We start from the raw sequence: 27,132 nt of genomic DNA on the forward strand, positions 1-27,132 counted from the left end.
AAAATTACTGTGGGACATGAACATAGATTTGGACATGAAGAAAAAAAGAAGAATATCTAACTTTCATTTTTTATGATTCCATGTTAATGATGTTATGGTAGCATTAAAATACTTTCAATAAGCAACCAAGTATAACTTTAAATGTAATCACCCATTTTCAAGTATTTCATTAAGTGTGGTCCCAGTAAGTAAATCTTTTGTACATAATTTTCATACCCAGATGCAATTGTACATAGCTTTGTAATATAGGCAAATTATTTGTAGAATGTGGAAAATGTTCTTGCAAGCTTGTTTGGAATTGGAAATGTGGTTCTATTTTGTGAGGTGACAATCCTTTTTCTTGTGGTGGATTTCCATTTTTAGGTAACTAACAAGCCAATTCTTTGAAGATTTTCAAATTTTCAATTCTTGATTTCATTATCATTTTCCATTTTATTATGATTTTTTTTAAAGTGTTTTTATGTGGGGGGGGGGGGTCCTCAACTTCTCAATCCAAATAGTACATTGCTTGTAAAACAATGGAGAAGAAGTTTGATGAGTTAATTTGTCATTGTTAGATTTCAACTCAATGTTTAAATTTGTGTTTTTGGGTCCATGTATTAAAGTATAATTGATATTGTATAAGATCTGCTGAAAAAGAATCACAGTATGTGTGTATCAATTGTTGCTCTGCTTATTACCCAAGTTGTTTGGAATTGGATATGGAAGTATATTTGTTATCTCATGCACAAACGACATCAGGATAATTTGTCCATATTAAAATTCTGTACATATATGTTGAGTGAATGTAAATGCATTTCATTCTTGGAAAGTGGTGATGAAATTTCAATCGCTCATTTTTGTCTCACCTGCATAGCAGAGTGAGACTATAGGCGCCGCTTTTACGACGGCGACGGCGGCGTCAACATCAAATCTTAACCTGAGGTTAAGTTTTTGAAATGACATCATAAGTTAGAAAGTATATGGACCTAGTTCATGAAACTTGGCCATAAGGTCAATCAAGTATTACTGAACATCCTATTAGAGTTTCATGTCACATTGGTCCTCAACTTGCCACCCAAATTGCTACTCCGAATAATGCTCATTTTACTGAATTCTTTTCAGAACCGATTCAAGACTCTTTATTTTTAAGACCGACAAACCCGAATGAAATCATTAATATTGCTAAATCATTAAATTCTTCGAAATCCAAAGGTCATGATAACATTAACACTTCACTTTTAAAGGAAATAATCCATTTCATTGCTGATCCACTAACACACATATTTAACCAGTCTTTACAATCCGGTATTTTCCCAGACTTGTTAAAAATAGCCAAAGTAACCCCAATTTTCAAAAAAGATGACCAACATGAAATCACTAATTACCGTCCTATTTCCATTCTCCCTAGTATATCAAAAATTTTAGAAAAAATTGTTTATAATAGATTATATAATTTTCTAAACTTTCATAAAATATTAAATCCAAACCAGTATGGTTTTCGAAAAAATCATTCCACGGATCTAGCTCTGGTTCAGATATATGATAAAATTACAGAAGCCATGGCCAAAAAAGAACACATTATTGGTATTTTCTTAGACCTTAGTAAAGCGTTCGACACTCTTAATCATGATATATTGTTTTCGAAATTGTATTCCTTTGGTGTTAGGGGCTCGGCGCTCGTATGGTTTAAGAATTATTTAAGCAATCGAAAACAGTATGTGACTTTTAATGGTATTAACTCACGGTCTCTTCCAATCAAATGTGGTGTCCCCCAGGGATCTATCCTGGGTCCACTTCTGTTTTTATTATACGTCAATGACATAATCAATACATCATCACTGTTATCTTTTGTCCTATTTGCAGATGACACTAACATTTTTTATTCTCATAAGAGCCTTAAGTCTCTAGAAAATATCTTGAATGCCGAACTAATAAAAATTTCGAAATGGTTCAAATGCAATAAACTTTCTCTCAATATCCAGAAAACCCATTTTATACATTTCAAGCATAACAATATCCATGTGAATAATAATCCAATTAATATTAACATTGACAACAATACAATCGAAGAAACGAAGAGTTCGAAATTCCTGGGTGTCATTATTGACGAGAATTTAACTTGGAATAATCACATAAATCATGTTACACTATGTATTTCTCGAGGCGTGGGAATTATTAATAAGTTAAAGTTTATGTTACCACGAGCAACTCTGTTTTTACTATACAATACACTAGTACTTCCTTACATAACATATTGTAATATTGTTTGGGCCAATTGTGGAACTACCAAACTCAACCCTATTCTCACCTTACAAAAGCGAGCTCTTCGTATCTGTACAGGATCGTCTTATTTTTCTCATTCTGATCCACTATTCTGTAAGCTCAAAACATTGAAGGTTTCTGATTTGAATGTCATGCAAGTTGCAGTTTTTATGTTCAAATACAAAAAACATCAACTTCCCTCCTCCTTTCAAAATTTATTTAATCTAAACAGTACAATTCACACATACCCTACCCGTATTTCTGGAAATTTTCACCTAACAAACCCAAAGTTATTAATAACTCATAAATCAATTAGACACCATGGCCCCGACTTATGGAATAATTTACCCGAAACTACAAAAATGTGTTCCTCACTTTATTCCTTTAAAGCCACTATGAAGCGCAACCTAATATCATTGTATTCAAATCCGCCACATTGACTATACTTGTATTTTTTTTAATGATGAATTTTGACCCCTCCTCTTCTAATGTAATTGCACTACACTTGCACTTGCACTACACATGCACTTGCACTACACCCTCATGACCTCTTGTTAAAAAATGTGTAAGTTTTACATGTCGCTTTTTTTACCTTGAGGCCGTCGTCAACATCAAGCAGGTCGCTCATGACGACGGTCTCCTGCGTTCTGAAATTGAGTTAAATAATATTTTCATATGCTTTTTTTTATATTCAGAAAGAGATTGTAAATGATACGTGTGTCTAAAATGTATATATATGTAAAATCTATGTAATAATTGATTATGTTGTATTATGTTGAACATGTTGAACGCAGAAATAAATTTCAAGCAAACAAACAAACAAAAACATTGACCAAGGTCAAAGGTCATTAAGGGGCAATGAACTTAGACCATGTTGGAGGAATCAACATCAAAATCTTAACCTGAGGTTAAGTTTTGGAAATGACGTCATAACTTAGAAAGTATATGGACCTAGTTCATGAAACTTGGACATAAGGTTAATCAAGTATCACTGAACATCCTGCATGAGTTTTATGTCACATGACCAAGGTCAAAGGTCATTTAGGGTCAATGAACTTTGGCCGAATGGGGTTATCTGTTGAATTCCCATCATAACTTTGAAAGTTTATGGATCTGATTCATGAAACTTGGACATAATAGTAATCAAGCATCACTGAACATTTTGTTCAAGTTTCAGGTCTCATGATTAAGGTCAAAGGTCATAGGGTCAATGAACTTTGGCCGAATCGGGGTATCTGTTGAATTACCATCATAACTTTAAAAGTTTATGGATCTGATTCATGAAACTTGGACATTAGAGTAATCAAGTATCACTGAACATCCTGTGCGCATTTCAGGTGACATGACCAAGGTCAAAGGTCAATGAACTTTGGCCGAATTGGGTGTATCTGTTGAATTACCATCATAACTTTGAATGTTTATGGATCTGATTCATGAAACTTGGACATAAGAGTAATCAAGTATCACTGAACATCCTGTGCGAGTTTCAAGTCACATGATCAAGGTCAAAGGTCATGTAAGGTCAATGAACTTTGGCCATGTTGGGTTTTTTTGTTGAATAACCGTCATATCTTTGTAAGTTTATTGGTCTAGTTCATAAAAAGTGGACATAATAGTAACCATGTATCACTGAACATCTTGTGCGAGTAAGAGTAGTTTTCAAAGTCAGCACTGCTGCTATATTGAACTGCGTGATGCAGGTGAGACGGCCAGAGGCATTCCACTTGTTTTAATGTCAATAAAAAGTTTGTGAGAACATTACGCAGAACTTTATATAAATAATGTTATTTTGGCTGGTTGTATTGAACGGAAAATAATTAGAATCCATAATTACCACTTTATAAAGTTCTTTTATGAAGTATTATGTTTGTTGCTTTGGAAATGACTTTGGCCCGTATTCTTTAGTTAGACCATGGTCTAACTCTGCGCTTACGTTATGGGGAGCCAAAAAAAAAAAATTATATTGTCTCATAATGAAAAAAAAACACTTCAGTTATCATTCCCAGACAATGAATAATTTGAGTGACATATGAGTTAATAAATTGGATGTGTACTGTTAAGGAGTTTTGCCCCTGTTGGCTCTTCATACTTAAACCACAAATTTTAAACCAGGGTTTGATTTAAACCTGAGTTCAGAATACTTGCCTTTGTATTATTCACATTCATATTTTGTATCCATTATGTGCTTCATACCATCTCAATTATTCAATCGTGTTTGTCGTATTAGAAGCTTTGTTCATAATGTTTAATGTTCAGTATTTTATTCAATTAAATGCTTTGCTCCTATATGCATCGTCTTTTTTGTTATCATTTTGTGATATCTTTGCATTTATTGTACATACATGTACTGGTATAATCATATAAATTATCAATTTTTCCACAAACATGTTTTTTTTGGTGACACAACATTTGCCAATGCGACAAATCTTAATATCTCAGAAGTCATAATATTAGAGTTAGAATTGTAATATAGTTTTGGTTCAGAATAATGTAAAGATTAGGATAAGGGTATATTCAGTTTTCGAGGTTAGGTTTTATCAGGGACGTCCCTGGTTTTATGTTTCGCTTAATGTGCAGATTATCCATCGGAGCAATTGTCGCCAGAGCGGATGTCATGGAGCCGTTATTTTTGTTTAGTAAAAGATGAAAAGGGAGTGTGGTACTTATTGTACAATTACAAAATGGAATAGAGTTTCAGTCTTGATAGAACTTCAAGACAAAGATGTTGATCTGTATACGGGGGGCCGGGGGGGGGGGGGCATTACTTAACTTTTGCAGTGTATCCGCAGTGGTTTCCATGGTTTCCAAGTGAGTTCATGCCATATGTGTGGTGTGCAAAATCTCTCCCATGCGTATAATAAAGCGCGAGATAGGCGATACTGCACTTCCGGTGAGGATCAACTAACTCCGTTTGCAACCCACTTCTCGAAATAGGTTGAGTACTCTGCTTTGAATCAGGATCGAAATAATCCAAGAATTCTGATACTGCCCACCAATGTGGAGTAACTCCTTCTGGACTCCGGAGTAGCTCCACTTCGGCTGTCAGTATGAATGTGGTATAAGTTTTTGGCACCACTGTATGTTTTATTTGATGCTGCTACCTAGTATGACATAATTGGGAGTATGTATGATAAGATAGTTAGATGGTTCAGAGAAGGGGGGGGGGCGCATGCAATGGAGGTAAGGAAAACCTGGTATATAATATAACGCTATGTGTATGAGAGAAGAAATGATTGTGATTATTATAACAAGAAAAGATGATCTACATTACCCATCATGAAAAAAAATCATATTACCGAATTTACCAAATCTTGGTGAGAGTGATCAAATGAGGTAAGATAGGAAGAGGTAGAGAAAGAGAATGGCAAAGAAATTGATTATCGAGAAAGATAGAGAGAGAGAAAGAGGAGAGGTGAAAAGATAGAGAGCAGCAAAAAGGCCTGAATTCACCTGTCGGCATGTTTACAATTATGAGCATTAAAAAGATAATGGCTTTGTACTTCTTCCCTTTTTTTGTGACTGTGGCTGTCTGTGTTGCAAGAGAGAGGAGTGGCAAAAGAGAGAGGAGCAGATTCAGGATGAAGAGAGAAAAAGAAAGAAAGTTGGGAGTAAGTGACAGACAGGGACATAGCCTCAGGGAAGTGGGAGGGGGGCACATATGCCCCTATGAATTCCCAGGTTGCTTAAAATACGAAAAAAATCTGACACATTTTTAGTGAATTACATGTCTCCGGGAAATTTAACCATTCTGCTCTTAACCATTTTAGATAAGCGCAAATTTCTCTTAAGGAGAGTGCTCCCCTTCCTTAGAATATAGGATTTCAATCATGTTTGCCCTCCCCTTTGGCCCAGACGAGGAGAAGACAGAGGTAGCGTTACACTTAAGATTCTGCAGTGATCAAATGAAAGGTGTGGGACTGCATGGTTGGTTGCTCAGTCAATATGGAATTGCTAGTATGTACTGTTTGTGTGGTGTGCTTGAAACTTGATTATTAATATTTTCAAATTTTTTATTCCTTTTTTAATCCTTTATTAATCCTATGTTAATCCTCTGTTTGCCGTCTGCTTGTATTCTTTGACCTCAGGTCATTAAGGTGAAAATCAGCAAGGTCAAGCAGGATGGACTAGAGGTCATTCGGTTGCCTGGCAACAAACGTGCTTTCATCCCAAAGGCCCACCTCTCCGACCATCCAGATGTATGTGATGCCCTTCTGGCTAGTTACAGTGAGGGAGATGTCATAGACCAGGCCCTGACTTGGTCTTACAATCCAAAGTCCAGGACCTTTGTATCCTTGCAAATGTTCAACAATTTTTTATATCTCATTTTGAATAAAGCCTAGCTAGAGCTTTGTCTTATGGTATGATAATGTGAATTGTAGATGTGTTGTGGCTCAATGGATAAGTCTCCGGACTGTGAATCACAAGGTCCGGGGTTCGAATCCCACCACAGCACTAATGTCCTTTGGCAAGGCATTTATCTACATTGCCACTCTTGACCCAGGTGTAGTAAATGGGTACCCAGTAGGAAGGAATTCCTTGAATGTTCGATGCGCCCGATCAGGGTAGCCGTCCTAAAGCCGGGGTAATAGTATGCAGCGCTTAGAAACATTTGTATTAAGCGCTATATAAATGTTGCATATTATTATTATCATTAATTGTATTCAAGCATCATTTAGCATGACAACAATACCAATCATATAAAGTTTGGTGGCCATTTTGATAAATGAATCTTGTTTTCAATGGTTAGTATTCAAATTTGGTATTTTATTTCATTTCCTGATCCCTCTCAGCCATGTTTTAAAAGGATACTTTATAAAGAAATGCTCTTGGGTATCAGAAAGCTGCCTACAAAGATTATATCCTGGAAACTTTCATGAGCCCATTCCATGGCTTGGAATACGCTTTATATTAAAAAAGAAAAATGCAGATATTTCATTTTGATTAAGCACCCGATCAAAAATGATGGTACAGAAATTTCATGTGAAATCGCAGAATTTTTTCCGTAAAGCACATTTTCATATATTCTCTACATCTTGAGTGTGTTGGGGCATACACATTCATATAATCTAGTAATCAATTTAATTATTGTAGGGGAGGGGTACAAGAACGGAGGGCTATGTAGATTTTGGTGTTTAAGCATGTATTGAACACTACTCGCCAAGTGGCATGCATGAATTTTGGTCATTTGACCTTTCTCAATTCACACACTGGATATAATAAAATTGCATTAGAATCTGGATATAGCAATAATTAAGTCTGAAGTCTGGTTTCACACTTCCATTTTTTTTTCATGTTGAAATTATCTTTGGTTACATAAAAAGTCCTCCCCATTTCTAGGTAGAATCAAATGTAAAAGGTATTATATCCCTTTCTGCAAAACATGTTATTTGACTGGTTGAAAGTCCATCACATGACTATTCATAATTTCAACAGAAAAATGAAATTCTTCAGAGATCAAAAGAGTTTGTGACATCAGAATAAAATATTTTTTGAAAAATATGTTGCGTCCGACTGAAAACCACTGATGCATGCAGGCTGCCTCCACCGGGCAAGTCTAGTGATGCAACGGCGCTTTATCAGGTTCCGCTAAGAGAACAGCGCAGTCAGCAAAGTTAAAAGCGCAATGCTAGCTGAATCATAGACTTTCTGATAACTAACGTGTCAATGTGAAATTGTGTCTTGTTTGATTCTAATCAGTCTGCATGCTGAAAATAAAATTAATGATGGCCATCATTCGGATCATAAAAAGATTTGGGTCGCTCAGATTTTACTTCACTCCAAAGGGTTAGTTCAGTTCACATAACCAGTAGGTGGATTTTAGAATCACTCGCAACACCAAACCACTGCCCTGAGTGATGAGCTTGGGCCAGGGGCCGGTGGCCTGGCAGCCGCATGCACCTTAGGAACTGGCTAGCTTAGATGAAAAGCCAGTTTTGCATAAATTAGAGCTAAGCCAATCTAGATTTTGTCCAGTTCATCGAAAGGGTCAATTAGGACTAGATAAATATTTTTTGTTCAAACTGTACTATGGAAGCTATATGAAACAAATATACTGGGGTTTCTTTCGAAAGAATATTGGAAGTATTCATCCTCGGTTGGTCCAGCAATGTTAATATTTTCCCTTGGGGCTTGGCCCCTCGGAAAAATAGTAATTGCCGAACCAACCACGGATATAATATTTCCACTATTCTTTCTGAAACATGGGCCCCGTCTTACAGACAGTTACGATTGATCCGATCAATTGCAACTATGGACGGCCAGCAACGTCAAAATCTATTATTCATGTTCAATATATTTTAACTGTGATGTACATTCATGCATTCATTTTTTTCGATAATTCATTGTGCTTCTCTAGGTTTACATAGGACATGGTGCAAATTTCCTATACAGTGCGTATCAAAAAAAAGTTTACACTTTGAAAAAATCCTATAAAATTATACATCTGTAATATCCTGAAGATTTTTCCACATTTTAACATTGGTACAGATACATTTAATCAAATTACGATATAAATGTAGAAAAATATTTCCGCTTGAGTGAGCACCACTTACTTTTGAAAAGTTAGTGAAAAATGATTTGCGCAGAACTTTGAAATAGTTATGCGAATAAAAGTAGACCTTAATCATGAAGAACATGTATAATTCAGCTATTAGAATTGATTTTAAGATATCTTTTACCTTTTTAGACTTGTTTCCTTGCCCAAAATACTTCGAAGGGTGCATTGCGCCCCACTCCACTCCCCCCACACACCTAGGCCATCGTGACGATATTTGCTTTACACTGAGTTGTGATTTACATGGAATGGCTTAAGCCTGATTTTCATTTTTTTAATCGTTGCCAAGCTTGGAAAAAGTGAGGAGAAACAAGTATTAAATGAAAAATGAAATGTAAACCCACTTTCAATGATAAAAATTTAGTGAAATATTGCTGGAGATGTCTGATATAAACTTTTGTTCAGATTCAGTTATGTCCTCAGATCCAGCTGGCACAAAAAGGGTAAAGGTTGTGCTTACTAAGTGTTGAAATTTCAATTTGGGTGGCAAAATCGTTACAAAATGCTTGAATGTATCCATCTTATTTCAACTGACTAAAAGTGCAATGGAAATGTATGAGAAATGTTTCGCAGGGTAAGTTTGATTTCACTGTTTCCCCTTAACACAGCGTGAAAACAAGCATTTCTGCGCAAACTGATTTCTGCGAGCTTTACAAAAATGGACAGTGCTCACTCAAGTGTAAAATTCTGACAAAACTTTTACTTTCATTGGATAGATGAGACCCATACCCAAGATTATATGTGAAAAAATTACCCACATGTTGTATATTTTTTAATTCCCAGGGCTTTTTCAAAGTGTAAACTTTTTTTTGATACGCACTGTAGAACAAATTATGGCCCTGGCGGATTTCCATAGAGTTACGATTGATTGGATCAATTGTCACTCTTTGTAAGACAGGGCCAAGGGGACCGTTTCATCAACATTTTTGTCCGACAAGTTGTCAGATGCTCCCCTGACATCTTTCCTTGATTCTGATTGGCTGAGATGCACTGTTACTATAGTAACTGTCGGATAACATGGGACTTGTTGGATAAAACGTCCGACAAGTCATTTCATGAAACGCTCCCCTGGTGTGTATTTGTTAGACCTGCATGATCAGCAATGCTAAGTGACACCCTTAACCTAAGGATTCAGATCTTGACATGCAAGCCGCTGCTGTTGAACGCTGCCAGGAATGAGACGGAGATTGTCCGCGATTTCTCTGAGCTCGAAACCGATATGATTCTCCTAGGTGTCCTGCGTCAGACCATGTCCTATGGAGTCTTTGTGGAATTCCCTAATAACATTGTCGGCTTAGCACCGAAGTCTGTAAGTTGTCTTTTTGTTTTAACTGTTTTAACCCTAATTCTCCCGGGGGGGGGACATAATGCCCCCCCCTCCCCCCCGAATGACAAGAATAAAAATACCCCGGGAGATTTAGGGTTAAACTTTTTATAGTTCTCATTTTACTTACTGCCTAATGTCTAGTTATTGGGGCGCTCCAGCCTGAGAATAATCTGATTTGAACAGATTTAGTAAAATCATACAAACAAGACACTGAAAATTATATCAACATCCTACAGGAAATAACAAAGTTTTGACAATTCAAGATCAGTGAAACAATTCTTTGTGTGTTGCTTGATAGCTTTGATACCATACATGTATGTTGAATTATTGATTTGGGTGCCATTTCAAAAACATTTACAATGGACAATGAAATATGAGAAAAACCATGATTTGGTTATGACAGCTGATTATCGTAAGATAACTTCATGATGCTACGAATATAATATATTCATAGCATCATTACTATTACTGTTGTAACTTTCCTATTTACATGTATATGGCAACTACCATGGTAAACTTGAGATTTATTTGCTGATGAGCCTTGTTGCCATGGTAGTTGCCATAATGGCAAAGTTACAACAGAAATGGGCCTGAACTAACTTATCCATGTTTTATTTCATATTTGCAATTTGATAGTAATGCAGGAAGAATTTTCTTGAATGCTCTAGTGCTTGATTGGGTTACCCGTCTTAAAGTTGGAGCAATTGTATGGAACGTTGAATTAAGCCTTATATGAATGTTGCATATCAATATCCTTTTAAAGACCCTGACCGGTGTAAAAACAATTATATATTAAAAGAAAGGCAATGATTCATACAATACAAATATACCAAAGATATTCTATACATCTCCTTCCATTTTTAAGAAATATTAGATAAAAATCAAAGAAACTGCTCCTCCAAATTACGCTTCGATTGAGCACCCCACGTCGCCTGGAAAGGATGACGTCATGTTGTGCCTGGAGGGTTGCGATTCCATAGGTTTGTGTACAAAAGCATTGGGTATTTTCTTCCATTTCTATATTATGAATCCATTTTTTTTCCGTTTTCAGATGAAAATGGCACTCACAATTATTCACTGTTGAAATTGATGGAAACCTACAACTATTCACTGCCTTTTTTGTGACTTCTTTGTTTGGCTCTTATTGGGCCTAAATTGCTATGTCAGGAAAAGTTGTGATACATAATCTGAATGCAGACAGATTTGAAATCTACGCCAAATAAATAGGAAATAAAATATGGCAAAAACTAGTTCAAAATTGTAGATTTCATAATTTAAGCATGTAGGAAAAAATATATGTGATATCACTCTGTGATGGAAGTGAAGAAAATGAAATGCATAATCTGGAAAGCAAAAAAATAACTCAGTTTTACTGTGTACAAACCTATGGAATCGCGACGCTTCTTACACAACGTGACGTCACGGTCTCGAGGCATTTGAAAAGCACAATAAAGCCTATTTTCTACGCCGGGTTCGAAGCCCGATAATTGGAATATTTTTAAGCAAAATACTCAGCTGGGAAGGGTAAAAATGAATAAAGCTCACAATACTGTATTTAGTAGCTTATAAGCTTTCGATTGGTATATGATTTGTCAATTTCATTTTTGGGTCCGGTCTGGGTCTTTAAAAATTACCATTACTATTATTGGTATTATTATCATATTATTATTAGTAGTAGTAGTAGTAGAAGTAGTAGTATAATTATTATTGTTGTTGTTATGATTGTGAAACGTTTGTCTTTAACATAACTGTATTTTACCGTACCTATGCAGATTATGGCAGATGAGTTCGTCAGCGATACTGCCAAGCTGTTTGAAGTGGGCCAGACTCTGAGGGCAAAGGTCACAGAGGTCAATGCGGAGAAGAAACGGTTCCTGGTCAGTCTGAAGGAAACAGATTGTTTCTCTGATGAAGCTGAGCCATATAAAAGATTAGCCAGACTGGAAGCCTATTTTAGAGACAGGGATAGAGCAGAGCACATTTTGAAGGAAAAGAAAGGTGCATTTTTTACCTAATTTGTATAGTTTTCCCAGTTTACATGTATGTATAGGTGATGCGGCTAAGTGCATAAGTCTACTCACCCTGATATGTTTTCACACTACAGAAATTTCCTGGGGTTAAGCTTAGCCCCCTTCGGTTTCACAGTACGTTTGAGCAAAGTGGGATAGCACGGTAAATAGTACGGTATTATCTGGCTCTGCTAAAAAGCAGGGTTAGCTGGCTCATTGCGATGTGAAGAGATGCATTGTGACACGAAACAGGACTATTAAAGGAAAAGTGGGGCTAAGCAATAGCCAAGTCTAAATTTGCCTGTTAACCACATGCTATTTAGCAAAATTATCAATATCAATTAGCTGTGCTATAAATTGGAGTTATGGCATTAACCCCAGGTAAGCAAATACTACAGGGTTAAGAAAGACAGAGTGAAACCCCCCAAAGATAATATGGGGTTAAAAGTGGTCTGGGATTAAGGATAATGTGGCGTTAAGGAAATGTAGTGTGAAAAGCATGTAAGTTTGGCTAGTTAATGTAGAGGTGATGTGGCTCTGTGGATAAGTCTCCAGACTCTGAACCACACAGTCCTGGGTTCAATCACACCTTTGGCAAGGCATTTATCTACAATTGCTGCTTTCCACCCAGGGTCCTGTTGCATAAAAGTTACTATTATGGTAGCTGTGCTATCCAGTGATAACTACCATGGTTACCATGCTAATCAGCCAATCAGAATCAAGGATTCCATGAAAGTTACCACTGGATGGCAAAGTTTCCATAATGGTAACCAGTAGCGTATGCAGGGGGTGGTTACAGGGGTTCACCCCCCCTTCAATTTTGTTATACCTAAAACTATCTTCTAAGAATTCACCCCCCCCCCACCTTCCATTTTTTAAAGACCTTTTTTTTGGGGGGGGGCTATCAACATTTCATTCAGCTTGAATCCCCCCCCCCCCACTTTAAAAAATCCTGTGTACGCTACTGATGATAACTTTATGCAACAGGTCCTAGGTGTAGAAGTGAGTGAGTTTCCTGGTAGGGATCGAGGAATTCCTTGAGTGCTCAAGTGCCAAATTAGGGTATCCATACTAAAGCCTGAGTAGTATTACTGGTACACTGTGTTTGGAATCTTCGCATTATGCATGAAATTATAATTATACAATTATTAGTATTTTCAATTACCTGATCTGAGCTGGTAAAGCTTGAAGTAAAAGAAATCATGAGCCAAGGGTATCTCATCTTTTGATCATGATGTGGAACTATTTTGACATACACTAACTTGCTAATCGATATTTTAGTCATTCCACTATGGGAAGACTCTGTTTAATTTTTGAAGGACTAGATATATTCTACTTCTTAGCCTCTTAGTAGAAAAAATCAGGGGGAAAAAACAGCTGTTGTCATTAATAATTTGGAATTTTAAGCATGGAGAATATTCAGCTGTCAATGACATTAACATGAAATTAACATTAACATGCAAAGCAGGCTTCAGATATCTTCCTGGTTATTTGTAAGAGTAATCAAAGTTTTCATTGCTTGTGTGATTTTGCTTCCATTCAAATGTCAGGTTACTTGAAAATTTAATCAATGCATAATTTAAGATATGTAGAAATACATGTACCATCTATGGGCCAAGCATTATATCCAGCTGTATTTTCCCCCTCTTCTGTTTTTAGAGTACAAGCATGTGGTGTCCCACAGGGTCGGTTCTTTGGTCCATGCTACAGTGAGGAGCACACCTGGTAAAGCTGTTATCTGTTCCCTCCCACATGGTGTTGACGCAGTTATTCCACAGGATCATACACTTGGTAATATTCAACATTAAGACCAGTTGTAACGATCTAAAAAATGAGTTTGAATTGAATCCCCCAAATAACCACTCAAGTGTTTAATTTACTGAATGCTATGGGAAAATGAGACCTATCTGATTTGCATGTTTATGATATTTAGTCTATGCAGGGGAAATATATGTTTGTTGAAATGCAAATTTTTATAGCAAGACATTAAGTATAAGTTGGTATATAGGAGAGAAAGAAGTTTCAAAATGTTTCCTGTTGTAAGATTTATTCTACAATTTTCACCTATCATTTTCTTTTTTTTAAGAAAACAAGTATATTAAGATAAATCATAACCTTTGATTAACATGCAATACAGGGCTTTGTTACATGAACAGTAACAAGAGCTAGAATCCTGTGACAAATGCTACTGACCAATTATATGCCATTATTTCAATAGATTATCACAGGTCATAATAATATGCCTTTGATTTGCAATCAGATGAAATACATGGAGGGCTTAGGATATTTATACTTTTCATTTTTGCTCCGCAGAGACATCTCCTAAAGTTGGGGATATCATCGAAGCCTGTGTGCTGAATGTTGATATTTCAAGCAAAGCAGTTACTCTGTCACAAAAGCCAGACATCATGGAAAGATGCAGGATGTTAAAATCAAAAGGAAAAAAGGTAACAAAAGTGAAAGTTAAGAGTTTTGATAATTTTACTTGATAGCTAGAAAGTTTTGAATGTTAATGTGCTTTGTTGTACTTTATATTAGGGCAATTTCCTTGTAAAATTTTAGAGTAAATAAAAAACTTGTAATAATAATATAATAGAGGATATTTATTAAGGGCATGTTAGGATATAAGTAGTTCTTTATGCGCTCAATGGCTAATTTCTTGAATAATAGTGATGATTCTATGAATATATTATATTCATAGCATTACGAAGTTATCTTACAGTAATCAGCTGTCATAAACAAATCATCATGGTTTTTGTCTCACCTGCGAAGCAGAGTGAGACTAGGCGCCGCTTTTGTGGTGGCGGCGGTGGCGGCGTCAACATCAAATCTTAACCTGAGGTTAAGTTTTTGAAATGATGTCATAACTTAGAAAGTATATGGACCTAGTTAATAAAACTTGGCCATAAGGTTAATCAAGTATTACTGAACATCCTATTAGAGTTTCATGTCACATGACCAAGGTCAAAGGTCATTTAGGGTCAATGAACTTAGACCATGTTGGAGGAATCAACATCGAAATCTTAACCTGAGGTTAAGTTTTTGAAATGTCATTATAACTTAGAAAATATATGGACCTAGTTCATGAAACTTGGACATAAGGTTAATCAATTATCACTGAACATCCTGCATGAATTTTACGTCACATGACCAAGGTCAAAGGTCACTTAGGGTCAATGAACTTTGGCCGAATTGGGGATATCTGTTGAATTCCCATCATAACTTTGAAAGTTTATTGGTCTAGTTCATAAAAAGTGGACATAAGAGTAACCATGTATCACTGAACATCTTGTGCGAGTTAGAGTAGTATTCAAAGTCAGCACTGCTGCTATATTGAACCGCGTGATGCAGGTGAGACCGCCAGAGGCATTCCACTTGTTCTTATAAGTTACATCTCATTTTCCATTTCGGTCTTGTTTTTCACAGGGTAAGAAAGTGATTGAATCCTTGAATGAAAGCAAAGGAAAGGTTCTCCTGATCAAAGGGGACTTCATACTAGCCCAAACAGACCAAGGACAGCTCATCTACGTATCAGCCAAACAAGTAAGTCATTAAGATTGAATTGATCTCTCCTCTAATATAGAAAGATGTGTGGTAAATCTCTTATTTTATCATGTGTGTTGTGTTTGGAATGATATTTTCTGGGGGTATTCTTGAAAGATAAATGCCAGATGTGGAAATGGATTTAAACATGAGTTACAGAATCTAATGATATTACCACCAAAGTGTTTTTTTGTATTTTTATAAATAAGAAATATGTGACAAAGGATTCTGGTAGGTATTGTTTAAATGCTGTGAAAAAAAGTAAAATAAGCATGACATTTCACCAAAAATGTCACGTCTTTTTCCAAGCAATAATAATACACTGTCTCACATGTCCTTATCTGTGTGTTGGTGATCTGCAGTGTGATCCTTTTTCAGCTTAGATTTCTCAAAGTTTAGTTCATTTATTAACTGTACCAAGTGGCCGTTTCATAAAGCTGTTCGTAAGGTAAGAGCGAATCTAAGAACGACTGGTGATCCTTTCTTGTGGTATTTTCATGTTCACCATTATACATGCATTGGTGATTATTTAGCGCATAAGGAAGGATCACCAGTCGTTCTTAAAGTCGCTCTTAACTTACGAACAGCTTTATGAAACACCCACCTGATCTAGATCTACATGTATGATGATATGGTGACAATTAACCTTGGTTTTACAGGCATTCTGTTCTTTCATTAATCTTTGATATGATTTTTTATTTCCTCTCCTTTTAGCACCTGAATGCCTTTAAACTGGAGAAGAGTATATTACAAATAGGAAGCACAGTGACAATAGGTGAATCAAGGTGAGTTTGATCGTGATAGCTAGACACAAATATTTGTGTATTTTGTCTCCAGATCTATTGCATAAACTCGGTCATTGCATTTCTTATTTTGCCTTAATTCAAGGTTTTTATGCAATCATTTCATATAATGGTATTTATTTGATATATTTAAAAAGGGCAATCCAATAAGCACAAAATCTGGTTTTATTGGGGCCCTTTACAATACAAAATATACTGACGTATACAAGAGAGGAAACCTTAACCCTAAATAGACTGGGCTATTTCGACGCCTAAGAAGACTGGGGGGGGGCTGATTCAGCCCCCCCTTATTATCTCGGCCGACGATCGCGCGATTGCGACGAAACTAATGAACTAATTGTTTTACAGGATTGAATTCAAATGCATAGAGGGCAACTTGCTGTATTGTAGCCAATTTCTCTTTCTTTTATGCATGTAAGTTTTTTTCCAGCCCTTTTAAAAGACGACCAGAAAACACTGATTTTTTTTATGTGGACTTGTCCGTAGGGTTTTGAAAATCAGACAGTTACAAATCAGCTACAAAATGGCAGTTTTTCCCATCATGTACAGTTTTTTGCACTGTGATAGGAAAAAAATACAGATTTTAAAAAATATTCTCTCGCTTTGCCTCATGAATGTGCAGCTTTGTTGATGGAAGATTCTTAGTAGCTATGGTGAAAGGAAAGACGAAGCAAGAAAAAGCACGCAGATCAGCCGCTGTCCATGATAACGCCAAGAAATTGATTGGACAGATTGTGGATGCTGTGTAAGTACACTTATTCTCTGCTGAAATCTTATCATACTCTCGATAGTTTCAAATGTCTTTCTAGAATTAATGTTGTGAATAAATAAGTGTTTGGTACCGCAAAATCGTAAAATAGCCTTAAAAACGGACATACACTGTACTGAAGCTTTTCGACATGCACTCATCGGAGCCAAATCGCACGAATGACTAAATCGCTAGAGCAAAATAATATATAATTGAACCAAACCAGAAAATGTTGTGAAGTTATTAGCCATATGCATATATAGGATGTTATATGATGCATTAACATGCATGCAGTAACATTTCCCCTACGGCCGCCTTACCGCGAGTGAAAAACTGCTGTTTTAACTGTTTTTTTACCAGCTACATATAGGTGGTTTGAATAAAAATGAATAAAACAGCTGTTTTTTATTTGCCGTATGGCCGCTGTAGAGGAAATGTGACTGGTATTATTGTCAATATTTCAGTTCTTGCTTTCACGTTTAACAGTGTTCCATTCTGCAGAAGAAATCAAATGATTGTGGACCTCTTACATGAAGCAATAGGGAAGTCTAAATCCGCTAATTATTATTAAATCCCGTGTTAGTCATAATGTTCTCCTTGATATGTTATCATGAGGCATTTGAGATAAAATTGATTCACGTCAATAATTAAATATACAGTATCTATCTAGTTATACATTTAACTTGCCTGTCAAAATATATTACACATAAACTTTTGTGAATAGCGCCCTCATGTGTCGATTTGTCATTTTGCAGTGTGAAATCAGTCAAGGAAACCCAAGCAAATGTTGAGATCACCGATGGCCGAGGCTATGGAAGGATACATGCTACTGAAGTATTAGATACAATGAAATCTGTGAGTTGAAACGAAGGAAGATAAAGAGAGAAATCTTTTTTATTCTGCCATGAAGATGTCATTATGATGTTTTTATTTTCATCATCAAAACTGCTTTACAAAGCAAATGATTTCCTCCAGAGGGTGTTTTAAAAAGATTTAAGTATAACTTAGAGTTGCACTTTAAGACCTAGTTGGATGCGTTATTAAATGCCGTGACCGCTTTGGTCAGATCATGCCAAGAGGACGCGCACTGCTGCGTACTGATCAATAAGATTGCGCATTTCATGTCATGTATGAATCTAAGTCATACTTAAATCTTTGTGAACCCCCCTCCCCCTCATTCCCCCAGTTTCATCATGCGAAGGGCGTGATAACGTACTGTATGTAGATATATATGTATTCCCTATTTTTATTCAAAAATGTGGTTTTTTTATCACTTTGTGTTATTAAGGGATCTTTTCCACTGGAACACTTCAGCATTGGACAGAAGGTCAAGGCAAAGGTCATAGGTTATCGCCATGGTAAAAGAGCACAACATCTGGCTATATCTCATGGGGATGGTGCTTTGTCGCTCCTTGAATTGAGTACCCGAAAAAGGTTTGTGATTTATCTTTGTCTTTTAGTTCAGAATGAGATTTTTTCCTTCTCTCTCCTTCTCTGCCTGTACTAGTAGCCCTTTAGATGTGTGAGTTTGTGTGTGTGTGTGTGTGTGTGTGTGTGTATGTCTGTCTGTCTGCCTCTCTCTCTCGATACAAAAGTAGTAGTAGTATGGTTTTATTCACTGATCATAGCGGCCTGTAGACTCAATTACATTGTTTACAAGATAAAAATAGATACAATGAAAATACAGAGTGTTACATAGGACTAAGGAGGAGAGAAATCGGGAGCAGACAAGTGAAGAGAAGAGGGGCAAGGAAGAAAATGGACGGAGTGAGAAAGCTATAGATGGCAGAGTAGAAAAGGAGGAGGGAAAGATATTCCATAGAGAGAGAGGGGGGAACAGTATTTTTTATGCTTGCAGGACGGGGGGGGGAGTGTATAGCAATCTGCATTTCTCTCTTTCCTTGACACTCTTTTTTTTAATAAAACTCTGTTTTTTTTTATTTCCTACTCTCTTTCTCTCTGACACCCCCCCCCTTGTATCCCTTTCATCTCAGCATTTCTATTGTTTTTACATGTACTTCATGTCATTGATCAGACAGGAAGAGTCAATATGAGTCATTTTCTTCTTCAAAATACAAGAAAATAAACCCTTCAAAACTTTTCATAATTAGACCCTTAATCTAAGTAGAAGCAAGCAATGTATTTGATATTGTTTTTAATGCTTTGCCAGTAAATTTTTTTAGGTAGCATTATAGATTTATTAAATAATTGGGTAAAAATTATTATTTAACCGTACCATGTGTGTTCATTTAAGAGCTTAGCAAATCTCATTTTGCATTCGATTAACTTTTTTTTTTTTTATTGTGTTATTTTTATTGTTAGTATGATGGAATCAGACAGTACACCTACAGAGTGTGATGTAACTTCATTCCAAACTGGACAAGCTGTAACTTGTATCATCAACAGAGTAAGTTTTATACAGAATTATTACTTTATCACTCTGATTTTCACAAAACTTTTATTATATCATGTGAATTTTTTCAAATTTGACTAGTTAGCTGGGTGTGATATATCTCCATTATGCTTTTGTACGGTTTTAAAACTTATAATAATATTGTGTTGACAATGAATAAAAACTCTCATAAAATTAACCCTTTGAGAATGAGTTTCATATTAATCACCTGTACATTACTTTCAATCTGTGTAATGCGGTAGGCATTAAATCCTGCCTATATATATCAATGATGATGATTTTGCATATGTCAGGGTTCCCAGCCCATCAGGGAAATCACTATCATGGAAAATGATTTCAATTTTTTTCCAGTCAGGGAAAAATCAGGGAATTTGATATGAAATACTGTACCTCAAATCTGGGAATATGCCTCAAATGAGGAAAAAATCAGGAATTTTGATCGGCCCAACAGTCGAAAGCATGGTAGTCAGTCAGACTTTGTTATAGTTTGTTGCATATCAAAACAACATCCATTGAATGGCTGGTTATGGTGGTACTAACTATTGTTTTTATACTGAAAATACATGTAATTCACTGTAACAGTTTAAAAAACATGCGAAAATGGGAATAGGTTTAAATAATTATCAGGAAATTTTAAACTTCATCAGAGAATAGTCGGAAAAAAATCAGGGAATTTTGTTTTCTTGAAAAGCTGGGAACCCTGTTACGTTTAGAACAGCCTGTCATTTGATTGGTTGTTCGATATCGATTATTCAGCCCAATTTTTCAATAACGTCATCAACCGTGCAATTTTGGATCCATTCATCGTGCAATTTTAGCTCCATACGATTTTGTCCTTTGCACCAAGACTGCCGCTCATGCACCAGCAGTGCGCATGTTGTAATGACTTAACAATCAACAGACCAAACTCGCACTGCATGAGCATGTTTTGCATCAAAATTCATGAATTTCATATGAAAAAAAATCATTTTATGTGTCATATAAACCAAATAATAAATGTTTTTTCATTCGTGCAAAAAACAGAATACTTCATTTGGTAAAAGATGAAATAATGATCCATTCAACAAAGCATAGCCGAGTTTAACTCGGCTACGCTTTGTTGAATGGATAATATCATTCTTCACCTCATGAAGTATTCTGTTCATTATTTGTGTAATCAATGACCCATTGTACATCTACATTCTCTCAGAATACCAGGACACAGGGCTTTGGCCAGTTATTTTAACTTTTTCTGTCTAGACTTTCATAGGCCATTGTGTAATTATGTGCAGTTCTGTCTTAATTGTGTTTCTTTAGCCAAATGAAGTTATAACCATACATAATGAATATTTCCACAGCTCGACAATGATATCTTGTGGGTTTACGTCAATCGATCTCTTGGAGGCAAGGTCCATCGTCTGAACTTCTCCAGGCACGCCTCCAACCTTGAGAACCCAGAGTCGTACTTTAAACCAGGTCAGGCTCGTAGGGCAAAGGTCGTGAGACAGGATAGCAAACACAAACTGTTAGAGTTATCTATGAGTGGTAAGAGTGTTTTTTAATTTTAATTTTAATTTCATCAATTCAATTTTATGATTTCTTTTATTTCTTTGCAGATGGAGCACTTGGCAAGTTTTATTCTTTGATTTTCAGATATATTTCAAGCGTTAACTATCAAACTAATTATAGTGCAAGATTACTTAAAAACACCTGCATAGGGCAATGGAGATGAGATGTACAAAAACGTTGCTTATTTTATGGAATTGCCCATTTATAATGTTCTGTGATGACGCAGTAATAGAAAAGGCTCACATTGAAATTCATGATCTGAGAATTGAGGAATGCTCCCCAGGGAGTAGAGAAAGTGCATACACTGTGGGCTTTTGGGGATCTGATTAACAGGGTAATAATCTATTTGTGAAGTGCTTAGACATGTCTTTTCGATGTAATAAGCGGTTCATGTATATAAAAGCGGTTTATTACTATTAGAATATTTCTTTCTCTTGGGCCTCCACTCATACTATGCTCACTGAGAAATTGTTAAGTCATATTTTGGGGGCGTGATGGTCTAGTGGTTATGACACTTGTCTCTCAATCAGAGGGACTTGGGTTTGAAGCCCAACCATGGTATGATTTACTTCAGCAAGAAATTTATCCACACTGTGCTGTACTCAACACAGGTGAGGTGAATGGGTACCCTGCAGCTCATGATAACAAACAATGAACCTTGGAATAGATTATTTCTAGATAGATTGCACAATAGAAATGCCTGTTATCATTATTATTATTATCATTATTATTATTATTGGTATTATTATTATAATGATGATTATTATTATTAGTAGTATCTTTATTGTTATTATTATTTTCATCATTATTATCATTATCATTTTTGTTATCATTATTATTATTATTATATTTTTTACTACAGGGTCTTCAGAAACTACTTTTGAAGTTGGTTCAGTTGTCAATTGTAAAGTGACCAATATCCGGGAGAACAAGGTTCATGTCCAGCTTCCCTTTGGCCATCATGGTTCCGCGTTTTTGACGGACATCGATGACATCTACCAAGAAAACCCACTGGAAAGATTTGAGCATCAGATGTATCACAGGTAGCTTATTTATTCATTTATGTATTAACGAGTCTTCTTTTGGTAGGGTGGCTCCATCAAAGGGGGGCAAAGCTGACCCATGCACCCCCCCCCCTTTTGAGAGGCACAATTACATTTTTTAATATGTAAAATTGCCGTTAAAAGAGAAGTGTGCCCTCCCCCTTTTGAAAAATATATTATTGAAAGTAAAAGGATACTTTAACCTGGGCCCTGTCTTACAAAGTTACGATTGATCCAATCAATCGAAATTCTATGGAAATCCATCAGTGTCATAATTTTTTATACGGGTATATTTGCAAAATGTCCCATGTGAACAAAGGAGAACACACCAAATTGTCAAGAAATCAATGAATTTATGGATATATATTCATATCTATAAAAAAAATTTGAGCAAACAAGCATTTCTTATGTTGACTTTGCTGCCTTTCCATGGTTGCAATTGATCGGATTAATCACAAGACTTTGGAAGACAAGGCCCTGAGACTGCTGTCATGTAGATGTCAAAAGCCAATATGTGAATTTTATCAAAATTGGGCTGAACATTACAGTTGTGGCAGTTTGAAGTCTACTTTTGTTTCCAAAACAAGATTTACTCAAATACCTCCTTGGTCTAAGGGAATGGGATTGTTATCTCAGTTTTTTCCTTTGTATTCTCTTACAGTGTATGAAAAAAACAAATATTTAATTTTTCTGCAAAACCATGGGAAGCGTGTATTTTCACATGCGTAGAATCAACTTTAGTGTAAATTATTTTGATACATTGGAGTGATTCTTTATGCATATATGCATACATTTAAAACAATTCAGGTTTCTTATGGTAAAATACAAAAGAAAAGGTAGCCCTCTGATATGAATAGTTTACTAATTTACATCTTTAATTCACAAAATAATCCAAACCTGAATATGATAAAACTATTATATTTGATTTTTAAAGGAATTTACAAGTTTTATTGTTTAATTTTACTTAGTTGATTAATCAGTTTTACTACACTTCAGTTTCTTTTGTGAACTGTTCACTCTGTTATGATGGACATTCACTTTAAACTGTCCAATGAATATGCTAGAAAGATTTACCAAAACTAAATAGAGTTCAAACTGTATGGTTTCAAGTAGTTAAGTATTTTCATACTTCTGATTTATGGTAGATGCTGTATACTTGAAACTTGCAAGGATAAGCAAGGATTCGTCATCTCCATGAGACCTTCTCGGATCAAGAAAGATACCCCGCCCTCAGGATATGACCCTGAGATTAAAACTGCAGGTGACCTCAAGAAAGGTCAAGTCATCAGAGGCTATGTCAGGCATTGCTCAGACAAGGGAGTCTTTGTCAGGTAATAATAGTATATTGTAATATAACACTCCAAGCCTGATTGGATGTAGATAATGTAAACAACATACATGTAATCGCTAGAAGGTATTCATTTGTCTTGCAATCTACTGTGGTCAACAAGGCAATTCGTGATCACTCTCGCAAAAAGTGTTCACTGGCTTTCTAGGAAATTTGTGATCACTCTCGCAAAAAGTGTTCACTAGCTTACAAGTTCACGAGCTTTCGAGTGCGGCTGCAACTCTTTATCAAGTGATAAAGAGTTGATAAAGAGTTGCAGCAGCACTCGAAAGCTCGTGAACTTGTAAGCTTGTGAACACTTTTTGCGAGAGTGATCACGAATTTCCTTGTTGACCATAGTAGATTGCGAGACAAATGAATACCCTCTAGCGATTATTTCAATCCGCAATAATGAACCTATTTAGTAACATACATGTAGATTGTATTGTGAAGATGAGTTTACCATCACATGCAAAAGTTTAAGACCACCTGAATGTTGTCTATCTAGTATACATGTGCTACTTGTAATAATTGTAATTGTTACAGTTTTATTAAAACTGACCTAATTTTATAATTTGTTGGTGTTAATTCTGTTCTTTTTATAAGAATGGTTATAAGGGTAATTATTAGTTCATTGAAATTGTCGAAAAGCTTGACTAATCCTTTTGTTTTCAAAAGTATTTTCACTTAAAATATATTTAAAAAAAAAAGGAATAGTCAAGCTGTTGAACAATTTCTTTAAACTATTTAACCTTTAACCATTCAAATAAAACACAAAATCAGCACTAACTATATTTAAAAAAAAAAGGAATAGTCAAGCTGTTGAACAATTTCTTTAAACTATTTAACCTTTAACCATTCAAATAAAACTCAAAATCAGCACTAACAAATAATATATAGCCCAGTTTCAAGAAATCATCAAATGATATTACCATTTTATACATGTGCTATACATGCACACTCAAATTTTCAGGCTTAAACTTCTAGTCCAAATTTGTAAGTTAATCTTGGAAAGCCTGATGTTACACAAATCTTTTACATTGGCAGGCTCAATCCATGAGCTCATTTTACACTAAATTTTTCGTAGCAGTCTGAAAATGATAACAGAAATAATATTTGCATCATGAAAGCAGGGGAAACAAGACAATAAACATATTCAGAAACAAACAATGTAAGCTGAAACTTGGTATTTTGAGCTTACTACAGTTTACCAAAAAGTAAGAGCATTGACAAAGTTGACTTCAAAATTGTTTGTGAAATTCTGTCATTTCAAATATGCTGTTTGTTATAGTCTTCATGGAACTTCACAAAAAAAGTTTTACATGTAGGTATCCTAAATTGGGCTATGTAATGAGTTGGCTATGCTGTTGTGCCATTTGCTTATGCTCTTTATCAGAGATGAAAGTGCCAAAACTGTGACCTAACTTGTAAGATTAGCTGCCAAAAGTCTCAAAATGTGCAACCGAAATCATGAACTTGACTATGAAGATGTGAAAATAGTGACAATCGGTCACAAAATCTGCATAGTTTTGTTGTATGTTGTTGTGTTTCACCATAATGTAGAATCTATTAAGTTACCTTTACTTTGTCCTTGTAGATTTTTTCTTTAAAGGGGAAGTTCACCCTGAAGAAAAGTTTGTTGTAAAAATAGCAGAAAAAATAGTAAAAAATATTGGTGAAGGTTTGAGGAAAATCCGTTAAAGAGTAAGAAAGTTATTAGAGTTCAAAATTTTGGATTTGTGACGTCATAAACGAGCAGCTGCCCCATGTGTTATGTAATATAAAATGTATGAATTTCAAATTTTGTATGGTTCCTGATGACTTAATTTTGTTTTCTTTTCATGATCGGGTGTGAAATGATTTGTCTATTGATATACAAAAGTTACAGTGAAAACCATTTTCAATTTTCTGAGAAAATGACATTTCATTGATTTTTTAACATTCGCTATGTAGGAATGCTGCTCGCATATGACGTCACATATCAAATAATTGAAATTCTAATAACTTTTCAATTATTTGATGAATTTTTCTCAAACCTTCGGCAATATTTTTTATTATTTTTTCTGCTATTTTTACAATAAACTTTTTGTCAGGGTGAACTTCCCCTTTAAAACTTTGAGCTGCAAAGTAGTACTTTCATTTGTATATTTGGAATTGATTTTTGTTTTCTGCAGCCTGTCACGTAACATTCAGGGGCGCATCCTTCTGAAGAAGCTATCTGCTTTCTTTGTGAAAGAGCCGTCGGTGGTATTCACCGTCGGCAAACTTCTCTCAATGAAGGTCCTGAGGTAAGAGATTTAGTAAAATATTAATTAGGGATAGTAACTGATTATCTTCGTTAATTTTCTTGTTTCATAAAATTATCTTGTCCCAGTGACATGAAGATCATTGATTAATCACTAAATGAATCGGCCTATCAAGAACATCGTTGCATGCACATTTTGCTCAGTAGACTGATGAGGAGCCAATCAGAATTGTGATTTAAAGTGAGCAATTAATCGCTAACCTTTGTGTTATGGGCCCTGGTGATAGTTTTGGACGTTTAAACTAGGATCGCACTTTGACACCATGTCATGTCTGTTTCGTGACGTAGTTAAGTGCAGTTTCACTCTGCACCTATTCAAAGAGATTTCATCACATTCATCGTGTATGTAACTGAATGTTAAATGTGGGTGATAAACCCCGCAAGAATTGGGGGAGGTTCACAGAGTTAAATGTGAATTATACTGTAGAGTCTTGGATACTTATGGTTAAGTGCCTCTGAACGCAGACTTAAGGTCAAGTCCACCTCACAAAAATGTTGATTTGAATCAATAGAGAAAAATCAGATAAGCACAATGCTGAAGATTTCATCAAAATCGGACGTAAAATTTATGATATTTCAAAGTTTCGCTTATTTTTAACAAAATAGTTATATGAACGAGCCAGTTACATCCAAATGAGAGAGTTGATGATGTCACTATTTCTTTTTTTTTTATTGTTTGAATTAACTCTTAACATGCCACGCACACTACTAACCCAATGCCACAGTGCTAATCCGATGCTAATCCCCTGTGCCAGCCACAAACCCCCCCTGTGCCACATTGATTTGGGGATCGCGAGCAGTATTCACTCCTTTCAATAGTCATGATTACAATTGCTTGTAACTCTCTAACGATTAGTTTATCCACAAAATATTGTGTAGTAAAGTTGTAGGAAATTTCATACTCCTTATAATGGTGTCCTCATTATATGAATTGGTTATTATCTTTACTGCTAAAATATGAGTTGTATCAAGTATTTCCATTTTGTGTTTTGTATGGATCAAAAGACCTAGGTCTCTTCCCTCTCAGAGGCGGAGCCATATCTTGTAAAAAAATGTAGAAATACTCGAAAAAGTCGAATGTAAACCGTGTAAGTTGATCTGTCAGAAAGCAGAGTTCGCACTGCACACAATAGTGCTAATTACGGCGTGCATGCGATGCGCAATACAATGCAAAACGGCGAAACAATGATTGTAATTCCGAATGTGCGCATCATGCACGAAGCAGGCGAGGGTAGGAAACAATGCAAGCACAAAGCAATCAATAGTAGG

The 27,132-nt window shown here is 35.7% G+C and overlaps 1 protein-coding gene across 1 annotated transcript in view; it reads left to right on the forward strand.

Moving 5' to 3' along the window:
* Nucleotides 1-5,418: 5,418 nt before the first annotated feature.
* The window catches only part of LOC121425361 (protein RRP5 homolog), a 31,469-nt gene continuing 9,755 nt past the window's right edge, over nt 5,419-27,132 (forward strand). The window contains exons 1-16 of the mRNA XM_041621387.1: nt 5,419-5,424; nt 6,330-6,530; nt 9,933-10,106; nt 11,897-12,122; nt 13,793-13,924; nt 14,447-14,589; nt 15,560-15,676; nt 16,391-16,461; nt 17,102-17,224; nt 17,983-18,082; nt 18,516-18,661; nt 19,550-19,634; nt 20,978-21,164; nt 22,051-22,231; nt 23,377-23,562; nt 25,733-25,846. Coding sequence (XP_041477321.1) covers nt 5,419-5,424; nt 6,330-6,530; nt 9,933-10,106; nt 11,897-12,122; nt 13,793-13,924; nt 14,447-14,589; nt 15,560-15,676; nt 16,391-16,461; nt 17,102-17,224; nt 17,983-18,082; nt 18,516-18,661; nt 19,550-19,634; nt 20,978-21,164; nt 22,051-22,231; nt 23,377-23,562; nt 25,733-25,846 — 2,192 coding nt within the window. The remainder of the gene's footprint in view (nt 5,425-6,329; nt 6,531-9,932; nt 10,107-11,896; nt 12,123-13,792; nt 13,925-14,446; nt 14,590-15,559; nt 15,677-16,390; nt 16,462-17,101; nt 17,225-17,982; nt 18,083-18,515; nt 18,662-19,549; nt 19,635-20,977; nt 21,165-22,050; nt 22,232-23,376; nt 23,563-25,732; nt 25,847-27,132) is intronic.

This window comes from Lytechinus variegatus, chromosome 12, assembly GCF_018143015.1.
Source record: "Lytechinus variegatus isolate NC3 chromosome 12, Lvar_3.0, whole genome shotgun sequence".
In the NCBI taxonomy this organism is placed as follows: domain Eukaryota; kingdom Metazoa; phylum Echinodermata; class Echinoidea; order Temnopleuroida; family Toxopneustidae; genus Lytechinus; species Lytechinus variegatus.